The sequence below is a fragment of the Ambystoma mexicanum genome, chromosome 2q (genome assembly GCF_040938575.1).
Source record: "Ambystoma mexicanum isolate Mex_15411 chromosome 2q, UKY_AmexF1_1, whole genome shotgun sequence".
Classification (NCBI taxonomy): domain Eukaryota; kingdom Metazoa; phylum Chordata; class Amphibia; order Caudata; family Ambystomatidae; genus Ambystoma; species Ambystoma mexicanum.
The window spans coordinates 114,094,408-114,108,549 of NC_090924.1; the positions used below are offsets into that span (position 1 = coordinate 114,094,408).

Below are 14,142 nucleotides of genomic sequence, written 5' to 3' on the forward strand. Positions count from 1 at the left end.
CACAGCTACTTGGTCTCTTAATTTTAAGTTTGTGTATTTGATCACAGTATACTGGTTGATTCATCCAAACATCTCACTAAGGACTGGTCGATATACCTTTATGAAATGGCTAACATGCTCACTAACCAATGCCAAAATTATGGAATACAAGAAATGTTGGACTATCTAATTTTGTGTCTTCTCTCGCCCCCTACTCGTTCCTGTTCTTGACCATACATCCTTTTTTTGACTTCCTTTGAACTGCAACATGTACACATTGTTGATTTAGTTTGTTGCAAAACCTTGTTCTCTATAATTTCTCAGCCCTGATGACGGCCTTAGTAGGCTGAAATACGTGTTGGCAACAATTAGTGATCTAAGTTTGCACATCCCAAAGTGACAATTTGCTGAAAATGTTTTTTTCTGAGGTTTCAGTTTGTTTTGTATGCAAAAGGTTGCAAAACTTGATCAGTTATTTGTGATTGCAATTCTTGCTTTGCTTGGGAAAGAAACTTCTCAAGGTTTCAACACGTTATCTACGTAAAAAATTTGGGAAACAGTGGATGTTAACTCAGGAAATGTTATAATACAGGAACTTTCTGTTAAATTGCAAACATCGCTTGATTGCCTTTTACTAATAAACACAGCCACACAGGCCGATAATTGCAACTGTATCCTATCTTGAGTATTCTTTTAGTAACTCAGCTGTAGAGCGCAGCAAGCACTGCACATTCAATTTTGTATATTGAATAACAGTCAAAATAATAAGGTCATAGTAAAAAACAGCATACATCCAATAAAATGTGGTCTATAAAACAGTAGTAGCATATCAGACTATCGTATTACATTTCATTGCATATCCTCATAAAGAGTACAGTGAGATCCCTACTTATGGTCACATATAATTTAAAACGTACTACTTAATATAGCATATCCGAGAATTTATTTAACTATTTGGGATTGCTCTTTTCCATATATAGAAGGCTGCATGTTTATAAGCCATAGTTTCTGCCATGAAAATGGTCGACCAAAACTGGTCAGATGAGACCATTCGTAAGTCACTCACAAATTTTCCGTAACCCTTGTAGTACCATTCTTGTAACTTTTCACATCCTGTGAGTACATGTCTAGCAGATTCTATCTCACTACAACATTGTCTACACAATCGTTTCTCCCTGGGTATACCAGACCAGGCACCCGTATATTCCTTACAGGGTAATATGTTAAACCTAAGGAGGATTATGAATCTCATCAGATTCTTTTTCCAGTCTTTAACAAATAGCTTCAGGGTATTCCAGGTTTTATCCCTTGGAGTGTGTATGTCTCATTGTTTCTTTTTTGCAAGGCAAGACACATTTTTATACATATCCCATTTGAAGGCTTTCTTTTTAAGATGTTTATGCATATCTTTGATTTCTCCTAAATTTGTGGGCAACTTCAGATTTATTTCTTTAAGGAAGGAGAGTACTGTATCTTTCAGATTGGCCATATATGCATTTAGCTTATCTCTCATATACATATTTTTGCCGATTAGGTTCATTAAGCTCGTTTTCTCCCCTTCACCCAACACAGTATTAGCATAGAGTTTACAACACTGCATTTTCCACAATGTTTTTAAAGATGTTAGCCCTAATTCGCATTTTATAGCTTTGATCTGAGGCGAGCTAGATAGGCCCAGCAATGGTTTCCACAATTTCCCCTCGAGTTTCCCTAGATTTTCCATTTCTTTACCCCCCACAGATTCTAGTGCATATAAAGCTCCTGGCACTATGCATCTCTTATAAACTTCCAGATAACCTTCAATGGAATATCCATCTTTACTTGCCATATATTTTTTCACGACGTTCCATTTCTTTAGCACTTTGAACTCAACCATCTCATAATTAACATTTCTAGAAGGTTTATTCATGATGGGAATCCCAAGATAGGGGTATTTATATGTCTACCACCTCGAGGGTTTCTGCATTCATCTTTCATTTATATGGAATTTTATCTTTTTTTCATTTTTGATCCCCCGAAAACCATCACCTTAGTTTTATTTATGTTAATGCTACATTATTTTCATTGGAGTATTGGTACAATACATCAAGCATCTTTTGCAACCCCCCGCCCCGGTGTTTTATCTAATTGTGTCATACAGAAGGCCGCTAATTCCCAGCCCCCCCACTTTTGGTGGAAAATTATTTATACCGACAAACCTATCCCACATATCTGATACGTATATATTATATAACACCGGTGAGGTGACGCAGCCCTGCTTAAGACCCATATTTGTTTTCATTTCTGGACAGATCTTTTCGACTTTACAGAAAAAAAAAAATCCACAGTGGTTTCTCTATGCATTTCCCTTAGAAAATATAAAAACATAGGACATATCTTCCTGTCCGCCAACTTTTTCCAGAGTATATTCCGATCTACACAATCAAATGTAGAGTAGTCAATGTAACAAGCATAGAGCTTTGTATCTTTTTTATCCAGAGTGTCTGAAATTATGTGTTTGAGCTTCACCAGATTGAGCGTACTGTGATCTTTTTAAAATCCGGTTTGTTGGATTGGGAAAAGGCCATTTTCATTACTCCCATTTATTTATGCTGCCTACCAACAGCGAACAAAATACTTTGCAGCTACTATCTGTCATAGCCAGTAAGCAATAGTTGTCCAGGCTCTTCCTATCCCCCTTTTTTATAAATTGTGACAACTGTCGCTTTCCGCCAGCTATGCCTTTTTCCCAAATATTAGAAAATAAGAGATTTAAAAATACTGCCCATTTTTTTGGGTTGCGTTTTATTACAATATTTGCTAACCCATCGGGGCCTGGGGCGCGGGATGCCTTCATATTATTATTTATTATTTCTAAAATATCTGAAACCCCATATGGGAACGACTGTCTCCCATTTACCCAGTTTTCTCTGTTCATAGTCTTTCCCATGCATTGTATAGAGGAGTTTAGTGATATACTGTTCCCATATATTTAGTCCTACATCATTATTGTCTCTATTTGTATCTTCTGACAGATATTGGCGGTATAGGTACCAATATTTCATGGAATCAGGTGTTTTGCTAAGGACATAAAAGATCTTCCAGTTTGCATTGTTAACATTGTGCTTATGTGCTTTTAACCAGTTTTTATACCTGGTTTTAGTTCCTTTTATTTTTTGCAGTTTTTCTTCTTCCTTTAATTCATGATTCCCTTTGAAGCTTTTTATTTCCTTCTTTACCCACTTTTTCTTCTCTGCAATTAGGCTATCAAATTTGTTCAAATGTGGTTTCCCTGTTTATTTTTAATACTCAGTCTACCGTTTTACCCTTGAATCATACCCAGCAAACTTCCTATTATCTTTAGGCCATTCAATGCAATCTCCTGGCCTTCGAGGGGGAGTATGTGAAGCATATTGTAGATTTTTTTTCAAACCTTTTCTCAATACACACAATCCTGATTCTCCCGGAAGAACACTGGATGTTCATATCGTTGCCTCTCTCCCATTTGAGGGTCAATTTTTGCAAGCTTACATCTAAGTACTTTGTGATAGCTCAGCGGGGTGGATATGTGTTCAAATGATCGTATAATATTCTTTATCCCCTTGCTAGTAAACATATAGTCCAATCTAGAACTTACTCTTCCATTCGACCAGGTATTTTTTCCCTTTTCCCCCTCATCCGGTTCTAAGTATTTTAGCCCCCAATTTTGACATACTTTCAGCCAGGTGATTCAATTTACTACCTGAGTTTTATGTTTTCGATCTGTCTACATTTCCCCATCTCAGAGGGTAAGGTATTTATGGACACATCCCGAGTTCATTCCACCTATCTGTTTCCTTCTTAGCTACATCACAGTATGATATGATACGATATGATAGTTTATTTATATAGCGCCTATACACAATGTGTTTCAAAGCGCTTTAAGGCAAGGGAGGGAACAAGGGAAAATACAATGACATACTTAGAGGCCATGAACAGTAAGGATGTGACATTTATCGTACTCAGCCTGACGACATTTCAGATAGTGCAAGAGCAAAGACATAGATAGGGAAGGGAGGGGGAGAGTGGGAAGGAAATGGAAACAGACAGGCGACTACCGTACTAGGCCTGACAACCTTTCTGGTAGAGCCAGAGAAAAACAAGCGGTCGGGGAGAGGGGTGCAGAAAGGTAGGGGAGGAACAAAACAGCAGCATTGAAATCTCCCATAAGTAACACTTCAGACTCTGGGGATTCCAATAGCCAACCTTCTACAGTATCAGTTACTATCTCCTATGTCTACCAGAGTTACCCCACCCGGACGTGAGTACACATTTATAACTAATATTTCTCCAAGATGTCCCATATTTCCTACAATGGCACTCATTACAAATGGGAAAAATTCAGAACATTCATAAGCCTGGAAGGTATACGATCTTTGGCCCCTATACATAGACCACCCTCCACGCGTCCCTTTTCCTGCCAATGGCTGCTTTACTCAAAATGTTATATCCCTCCAAAATCATCTCTCCATTTACTGATGTTTCATGAAGGGCAAACACATCACAATCCTTAAAGTTCAATTCCGTTTGTATGTATGAGAGAATTATGCCCCCTACTATTCCAAGAGATGAAAGTGGTCCCTCCCCAAATTCCTCATCTCAATAGTTTGGGAAATAATCTCTATCCGGAATCCATGTTTCCATTTTGTTTATCCCTCTATTTTCCATTACTTTTTGTTTTTTTCTGGGGGGATTTTGAGGGTATATATTCTTATGCCTCGGGGGGGTTTACAGCATTACTGCAGATTATGATTTCAAACCAATTTCCCCATATTTATTTTGGAGTGTTCCCTAATCATATCTACAATCACTGCAGTTCCAAATTGTACAATTACCCAATTTTCCCAAGTACCTCGTTCAGGTAGTATCACTTGTTCAATATCTGATGATTTGATAGCATGTAACTGGGGGATCTTATCTAATTTTTCTAACAACCAAGTCCTATTAATTTATGGACTCTCGTCCAGTGTATTTCTCTCAATGATTTTTATACTTTTACCCAGAAAGCAGTTCTCGGGGTCATCATTTTTTTGACCATGAGATATGGTGACATTTCCCTTTAATTTATTTGTTCACATTGCCAGCCTTTCCATTTCCATTATGTATATCTTTTTCCTGTATTTGAAGGGATTGTACTACCTTACTCATAGGGATATTTAAGCATCTTACGTCATTTCCCCCTTCCTTTTCTTCTTCATTTTCCCTTTCCGGCTCATTGGAATTCCTTTTCAGCCATTTTTCTAGACCTCCCCCTTTTCGGGAGGGAGATTGTTATTGTCACTAATTTCTTTGTGGTCTTCTATAATCTCAAACCTATCCTCTACCTCCATACATTCTATATCCGTGTGGGGCCTCTCTGCCAGGGCAATGCTGTTTCTTTTTATACATTTCTTCTTTCTGACTTTTCCAGAATTTCCTTTACTTTTGGCACTTTTATTATTCTTATGTTTGCGTCTTGCTCATTTCTTTGACCCATAAAGAGGGTTTTGGTCACCTTCAATACTGGCATCATTTTCATCTATTTCCCTATTCTCTGATTTATTTCCCTCAAATCCAGACCCCTCCTTCTCTTGACTATTCAGTTTCCCACCCTCATTATCTATAATCAGGCATAGTTGACTCAAGTTACCCAAATTTTCCTTTGCTCCCCCCCCTCATTTATTTGTTCCTTCTTTGTAAACTCCATTTGATTCCTCAATCGTCACCCTGAGGGCTCTTGTGTTCTCTATCATTTCAACCACCAGATTTTTTATCACATCAAATTCTTTCATTCGCTTGGTGCATATACCCAAGAGTATATCTATAGTTGTAGCTAAGGCATCAAACTTTTCATTTAAATTTTGTGACTTTCCCTGAGTCGGAAATTTAACTAGCTTATATCATCTCTTCCTGTTACATCCCAGGACTCATCTCCTTCATAGCTTTCCACCTCCTCTTGGGCAAAGTTTTCCAAGTCTGGTGTAGCCGAAAGATCCATACCCATAACATTATCCAAATTTACAATATTTTGAAGACTTATCTCATTATGTGACATACTAGGGATCAAGTCCCATAGATTGTCATCTGAAATCATGTACCAAGTTCAGTAGGGCGTTATTGTTTATTCCTTTCAGTAAGAAAGCTCAGGATTTTTGGTTGTTCCAGAGCAGGTGTCTCATCTTTTTGGTGGTTTGTATTTATATTACTACTACCCCTCGTTCCTTTTCCTCCCGCACCCTCCACAGATTTCATTTTATTTACTGATGTAGTTCCTTTGCCTTTTTTCATTTTTTTGATTGTGTGATCGTAGCTTAGGTGCCATCACTATCATAATCAAAAAAATTGCATCTATCGAATATCAGATAGAATAAAGGTGGAGTTGGATATTAAAATGCAGGTGCAATATTTTCCTAAGAAGAACCTCTTCTAAAAGAGTACATTTCACAATACAATTATCAACTGGAGGATGTCCGAAAGTTTAACATATAAAGTGCACAGTGCCGGATTATAAGGTCTGACCGCAATAGAATTTTCTTCTATATTGCACTGAAAAACCAGAGTGCAAGTGCCATGTGATCATAGAAAAAGACAAAAGACTCACAATATTATAAAACTTCTCAAAAAATATATCCGTTAAGACCTCTAAAGTGGATATTTCTAAATTATGCTGTAATTAACAGGAAAACAGTATAAAATATTAAGAACAGGATCAGAGAGAGACAGAATCCTAAAAACTCTCCTAATCCGATATCCTAGATACAATAAATGCTAATTTAGAAGTGCTCAAAGAGCTTCCATCAAGTAGATAGTTCAACGGCCACGTTCCAGCAACAACAATGAAAGGGGGAGAGACATCCTCGCAGCCCGATCAATTATTGTGCTTCCTTTAAGTCTGCGCAAGATGTATAGTTTTAAAGGCCAGTGCGTGATTCCTCAATGAAAAAACCGACAGGGCAGGGCACGCCCAATAGCTTAAGGAGCTGTCCTAGTCCGACTCTCTCCCCTGCCCCTGTCGGTTTCCCACAATCACCAATCCAACAGGTATTAATTTACTTTGTTCACAGGTAGACCAACCCCGGTTTCCAGATAACTTTCTCGAGTTCAATATAATGCAGAGTAGCCAAAAAGACCCAGTTGGCACGTTCAAACTAATAGCAGTGACCGTAACTAGTGGAAAACTCTTAAGCAGAGGAAATTACCAGACATTCACCTCTCTTCGTCCAGCCAAACAGCCCCAAACAGCAGAAAACAATGCCCTTGTCTTGCCAACGGGCTTATCGCCGCAAGGGGAACAGAGTACTGCTTTTATTTCCTGGCCTCCTCCTGTGGGCGGTGCCTAAATCCTTAAGGCAACAGTAGTAACAACTTCAGCAGTGAGCGCGTCTCGCTCTAAACAGCCCCAAACAGCATAAAACAACACCCTTGTCTTGCCAACAGGCATAAGTAATTTGTCCTTCTCCTTACCCATAGTCTGTGAAAGGGGGAACATGGACATTCAATTAAAAAATCACTAGAGTAATTAATTTGCAATTTTTTCTGTGTGTGGTTATGTGAAACTTATTTTGGTAAAATTATGGGTGTGAGGCTATTTTTGTGTCATAAAACAGTTGTACATTCCTACTTTACTACACTGACCCTTCATAGGTGACCTTGCTGACAGCTGTGGCAAAAATGTGTTAAAAAATGTGTGTGGTCTGTCAATTCTCCCTGCTAATGCTATTGTTCTCTTTCCAGGTGGTGGACTCACAGCTGGTCTGTATGATGAATGAGAACAGCGTGGACTACATCTCACGCTTCAATGACCTTGCCCATGAGCTCTCGGTCACTGAGCCCATTCGTCGTGACAATCTTTTTGACAGTCCAATTGCAATTCAGCCACTACATCAAACGGACAGTGCAAATGAAAAAGAGAAGGTCACAGGTCCTGTCATGTGGGAAAATGGATTATGATACAGTGGAGCAGGGCTTGCTGCCTTTTTGGGAGTTAGTTCCGGATTGCAGTGTGTGCCCTGCTGTTTATATCATGAAGGTGTCGCAAAAACTGACTTTCTTCCAAAATGCGGGCTCTGGCTCTGCATTATGAGAGGACTTTGGCACGAACAGTATTACTATGAACTGTCAATGAATTACTGAAAACAGGTCAGGCCGTGCATTACCGCAAAGTCCGTCCCGTCCAGCAGAATGGAATCCAGAGGAGCTCTGACTTCGTGTGATTGGTCTTGTATTTGTAAGCTACATTTGGATGGGCCTTCTTTGAGCTGATGGGAAAGACATAAATGGGCATTTCACACGAACGATCTTTGAAGTCTGCAGATATGCCTTGTTGACTATTGAAAAGCACTTGGGGCCACGAGACAACCATATTGTTTATCGAACTGTCATTCAAACCTTGATTTTTAAATATGCACGCTAACAAAGGCACTAGCTTAAAAACGATCTTACAAATTTGTTTGTGATGCTCTTCATCTAACCTACACGCTTTCACAGAGAAAAGCTGTGGTTTCAGTTTAACCCAATCTAAAAGCAGCTAAGTACCTGTGAGTCTTTTGTGGTGCTATTTGACAGAGTACTTCTGAAACTCTTAGAGCTTGCAGAACAAACACGCCCTTGTGATGCAGATAGGCTCTTTATTTTAGAACTACATCACATATACTGTTGTTGGGACCTCTTTGCACCTATTTCTTCAGTTAAAGGAAATGCGTCTGTGCACTATGGGGCGATAGGTTTTGGAACGAACACAAAACAGTTAGTGAAACTGGATAAATCCAAAAGCTCAAATATTTAGATTATCAATAATGTATTTTTTTTATGTACCGATTCTTAGCCCCCTCCTCACTTTATTAGAGTGGTATGATTGGGGAAACGAAGAAGACTGAAATCTGTGAACTGCTTTTAATGTAAGCAATCTCATTTATTGAATGGAAGCAGAATCCTATGCTGAAATTTTGAATTGTGTAAAAGATCCAATATCTTTATTCTGCTTTCCATCCACAGCTTCCACTCACCAACAGCCATTAGCATACCACGTTGACAAGCAGAGGGAGAACTCTACCTCCTTTCCAAACAATATTTGTGCCTCACATTTCCTCATAGGTTTTAGGACAGGGGTCTACAACATGCAGCTCTCCAATTGTTTGTCTTATAACTCTGTGGACCCTCATGGTCTATGCTGGTTAGGACTGATGCGAGTCCAAAGCATCTGGGGAGCTAAAGGTTACAGATCCATGTGTTAATCCTACCTGGTACGTATCTTAGCTCTGACAAGTGCAATGTCTTGGGCATCCTTTCCACTAAAAGGGGTGGTAGAGAGAGGAAATGGTTGTAAAATATAATACTGGTTCCCTGGTTTCGGCATTCAAGAAATTGTATGGCCAAAAATCAATCTTCCCTCGATTGTGGAAACGATTTGAGAAATTGACTGTCAAATATTTACACTTGAATCTAATATCTGTCTTTATCTTGAGTAGCAGTTACATATTTTCAGTATAACGCTGTTCTACAAACTTTCTTTTCTGGTGCAGTATTTCTGTAGTGGTGCAACACATGTAACAGAATTTATTTTGATTACATTTTACTCGGAATTTTCCAAGAGCATACAAATCTTAAAGCACAAGTTATAATATAGGAAAAAGTTCTTCTTGCCCTAACCCGAGTTTCTTGACAAACCTTTTGTTTGTATTCAAATTGAGCTTTTCTGTGCCATAAACGTGCCATATATTTACAGGTGGTTTTGCAGGATGCTTTGCAGGCATGGTACCTTTTCATTTGCTCTTAATATTAATGTTTTGTTCCTCTTTCACCAGTATTAATAATAGACAAAATAAATGTGTGCCTTCTGTGCCAAGTCTTGATAAGCATCCTGAGAAATTATTTCCAAAACCAATACTGTGTTTATTGGCATAGAAAGCAGAGTTTTAAAGAGAGCTTAATGCTGGATTTTCAAGGAATTCTGTCTGGAGCAAGAAGATTAAAACTGCTGTATCACTGGCCTGCTTTTATTGTCCCGATTTCTATAGCCCCAAATGTCATCATTTTAAGTATAGCTCTTATGCATAATTAGTGTATGCGATACCTATATTTCCCTAATAAGGGATACATAAATGCTTGGATCATACAGCAGCACTCTTATGAGTGCCTAGTTCCAGACCTAGTTTTAAAATGAATTATTTGCCTTTTTTCAAGTGCAGTAGAAGAGTACCTGAAAACTATCAGTATGTCCCTATTAACTGGAAGGTTATTTTTAAAATGCACCACCAATTATGGTACTGCATTATTAGACATTGTGGTACTGTGGTGCTTGATACACAATTATTCCAGACTAGTTTGTGAAACCCATTGCAACCTTTTTTCTGGAAGTTTGAGCTTCACAAGTGATACTTCAGAAATGCACCCATGTACAGTCACCAAGAGTTCCCTTTCAACTTCCCGGGCCTTATTTCATCATCCATTATCTTCGGCAAAAGTGCACAGCATGTGCTTTAGCTTTGGTAGCTCACAATGCAAGATACAAATATTTGAGGGCATGTAGACATTCTCCCTAATTAAAGCTTGCATCTGTACCTCTACAAAATACCTCGCTACAATTGTTCCCTTAATCATCATCATCACCGCCTCACTTTGCCACACATTCTGTGTCCGCCCCTAACTATTATCTTCATCAACAGTACATCTCGGCCTCCATATGTGGCCCTGCTTTGACTGTTCAGCATGATTCTTGACTTTCTGCTTTATAATACATTACAATTTAATACATAGCTACTTATTATTCACACTGGGTGTGTCTTTTGCACATTAATCATCTTTTTACTCTGCCCATTTCACAATTCTTTAAGGTTTACTTTTGCTTAAAGGTTTTAGAATGGACAGCCACTGTTTTCTGCAAGCCCTGTTGAAACATCATGCACTGTGTTCCAGATATTGACTGTGCTCTACATTTGTAATCATTGCTGACTCAATAGGATGACGAACATTTTAAATGTTCTTTGTTTTATGCACTCATTTAGATGAACAGTTGTCTTAGTACTGCACCACTGGTTCCATACCAATTTTCTGAAGTAATTGTGCCGAGCAATCCTAAATTAAGAGCCCAACATCTACCAGTAAATTATAACCACAATTATCCATACTTCCAAGCCAGTGGTTGACTTTTGTACTGATATTGTCCATCATCAAAGTGTTCATATTCATGACAAACTGAAAGAATTTGATGTGTGGAGGAGGTGGGGCTTAGAAGACATTGTTAGAATTGCTGTAGTGAATGAGTGCATCTTGAACAATGCCATTCACTGTTTTCCGTGCCACCCGTCCACCCCCCACCAGAAAAACCTGTGAAAGGTATTTGCAGAAATAATGACCGGGCACAGATCACACTACACTTTTCTCCATGAAGTCAGTCCTTGGTTACCAATAGAATGTGGAGCTTAGACATATAACCAGCTTTGACAAAATAAATAACTGGTAACCGTGGATTGGAATGATCCACTATGAAAGAAATTAAGACTTTCAAAACAGAGAATGGACAGTTGCAAGATTGTGAGAGAGCAAAAAATGATAAGAAATTATGACAGACTTTTTTGTCTTCTAGTGTATGCACTCCTTGTGGTTTCACTGTGTGCCTCCTGAAGCCTTAGCAGTTTAACCTGCCTCTTTTCTTTCCACATAAAATGCAGGCTCTCCTTGTGGGCACCCGCAGTTCTATGTGAGTGCCAATCCATGTGTTGACCTGCTTCAAAAGTATTGAAATTAGTTCTCTCGAGGGAATGTGGGCAATTGGATAAGGAGTTCTTGGTGTGTGACCCTTCCGTCCCCTAGCCATTACCCCACACATTCCTTTCCTTGCTTTAACAGGAAAGAACATGTTTATTCTTGACAGCCACGTAGAAGTTCCCTGATGCATCGATATTGAAATGTTGCACTTTGTTTTGCTTGCTTCTTTGAAAAGCTTGAAGCATACTTTGCTTCATGCCGTCTTGTAAATAGCGTTGATTAAGTAAGTCCTCCCTGGCTAAGAGTACTGCGGTTTAAGCTGTCGCCTTCAATGGATTTGGGATAACTAGGGTTGGGGATCCATGTGTTTGGAGGCATCTCATTCACTATAGTTAAGCCATATCATTGAAGGGATTTGGATTTGTTCTGGGGATGTGAAAACTTGTTTTTATAGATTCTCCAAATGCATATAAAATATATATATATATATATGTGTGGTTGTGTATATATATATAAATACATATATATATATCGCTGTATATTGTACATATGTATAAAGCCAGCAAAGCTCCTGTTCTCGCTGATTCTTTCTGTTTTTTTTACAATATTGTAAATTATATTATTTATTGGTTTCCAGAGCTTGAAACAGTGTTTTTATTTCTTCTTTTGATTTATTTAATATATTATACAGAGGTGGCTGTTTAACCTCAATTGTTTAAAGATTCCAGTTCAGATTTGTAAAGGTGTTTTTATTATTGTGCATAAATACATACTAATCCTTTGTCAAAGGTATTTTCTTGACTGCTTTTTTAATAGAGATATTGAATATATTTCTCCTACATGCTGCCTTTCTCCTACAACTACTCAGATGTCTGGTTGAATGTGTTTACAAAATAAAGTATATATTTAGGACTGGGTTGGCGCCAACAATTTAGGCTTGCCTTCTTATAATAATCTAAGCATCATGTTTACTCCACTATCCATATTCAGTTTTTCCTTCTGCTGTCATAGGATATTCTTCATGTTATCTTCATTATTAATCAAACAGTTGAATATCTTGGTTTGAGCAAGACCCCGGAACACAGTTAAAAGGAGAAAATTATCTTTGTTTAGTATCTTTTTTCTAAATACCAGAAAGATTCAAATGAACTATAAGCAACCTCTCCAAAATCCCCCTTCATATGTCAAGGTTCATCCCTAGCTCTAAAGACAAAAGTGTCATTTATGCACATCTACAACTCCTAAAGGACAAGGAAAAATCCCCTTTAATCAAGCATTAAACCAACCCGAGGCCAACAGCCGAGCAACACTGACTGTTTTTCTAATGGACTCCTTCTTCCCACGCATTCCTCATTTATGATATCTCCCAGTGCCAGCTGCTCTTTGGAAACTTTTTCTGCCACGCAGTTCGGCTGTATGCTAAGTGCACCCAATGCCTTCACGCGCTAGATGTCTTCACCAAGGCCCTGTCGGCTCCAGCCCAGGCCCTGTCACCTGCAACCGTGGAATCAGCGCTGTCCGCTCTGGCCCCTACACGGATGGCTTCTGCCAAGCCAACAGATCCCACTGCGCTTGGAAAATCCTCCAGGTAGTCTGGTAGTCTGCAGTGAGACGTGACAAGATCATGACAAAGGGACACTGCGGTCTTCGGACATCCTGCCCCTAACCTATGGTCCCGGACTAGCAGCGCTGACAATGCCAGAATCGCAAACTAATTCCTTCCCTCTTGAGAAGGGGCTATATGTTGCATATAGAGGACATTAATGATGAGTGAGGGGATCCTGTTCCACTTGGACTGGACCCCTTCCGCCCCAGGGAAGTGACAGACTTCGCAGAGGAGTTTTATTGGTGGTGTGGACCTGACAGCCAACTTGCAGGAGGCAAGTGGCCTGGGCACCTGATCAGAGGTTGACATGTCTGCTTCCAACTGCGGCAAGCCAGTGGCAGCTTTCCAGTGCCTGATGGCGAACGTGGTTGACACCTTAGGGCTGTCGGCTCCCTCGCGGCCTAGGGTGTGTAGCATGACGCGACCGACATCTTGGACGATGGGCCTAAGAAGGAGGCTTTGCGCTTTGGGTCAAGATGTAGAGGGGAACTGTGGGCCAAACCAGCATTAGTCCTCGCAGTGGTCGAGACTGGACCAAAAAGCACAGGCTGGCCCATGCGGACCCCTTATTTCTCTCTGCCCACACTTCCCTGGAGAGTTTGGTGGTACAGGCCACTATGGCAAACTTAAAGACCACCTCATTCCCGTCATTACCCCCGGATAGGTAGAGGAAAGGGTTGGATGTGTGGGGCATGAAGATTGTCAAGCCTGGGCCTCCAGTGCGCCATCGCCTCTTGTGCCTTGGCCAAATTTTCCTTTTAGCTGTGGTCAGTTATGGCCGAGACGGCTAAGCACATCCCAGAGGGGGAGATGCATAACAGCTTTGAGGCCCGTATTACGGATGGCAAGGAAGC

The 14,142-nt window shown here is 39.6% G+C and overlaps 1 protein-coding gene across 2 annotated transcripts in view; it reads left to right on the forward strand.

The window, feature by feature from the left end:
• Positions 1–12,463, forward strand: part of CRAMP1 (cramped chromatin regulator homolog 1) — a 1,760,184-nt gene extending 1,747,721 nt beyond the window's left edge. For both annotated transcript variants that reach the window (XM_069646975.1, XM_069646973.1), the window contains exon 21: positions 7,711–12,463. In XM_069646975.1, coding sequence (XP_069503076.1) covers positions 7,711–7,926 — 216 coding nt within the window. In that variant the 3' untranslated portion in view covers positions 7,927–12,463. The remainder of the gene's footprint in view (positions 1–7,710) is intronic.
• The last annotated feature ends 1,679 nt before the right edge of the window (positions 12,464–14,142 follow it).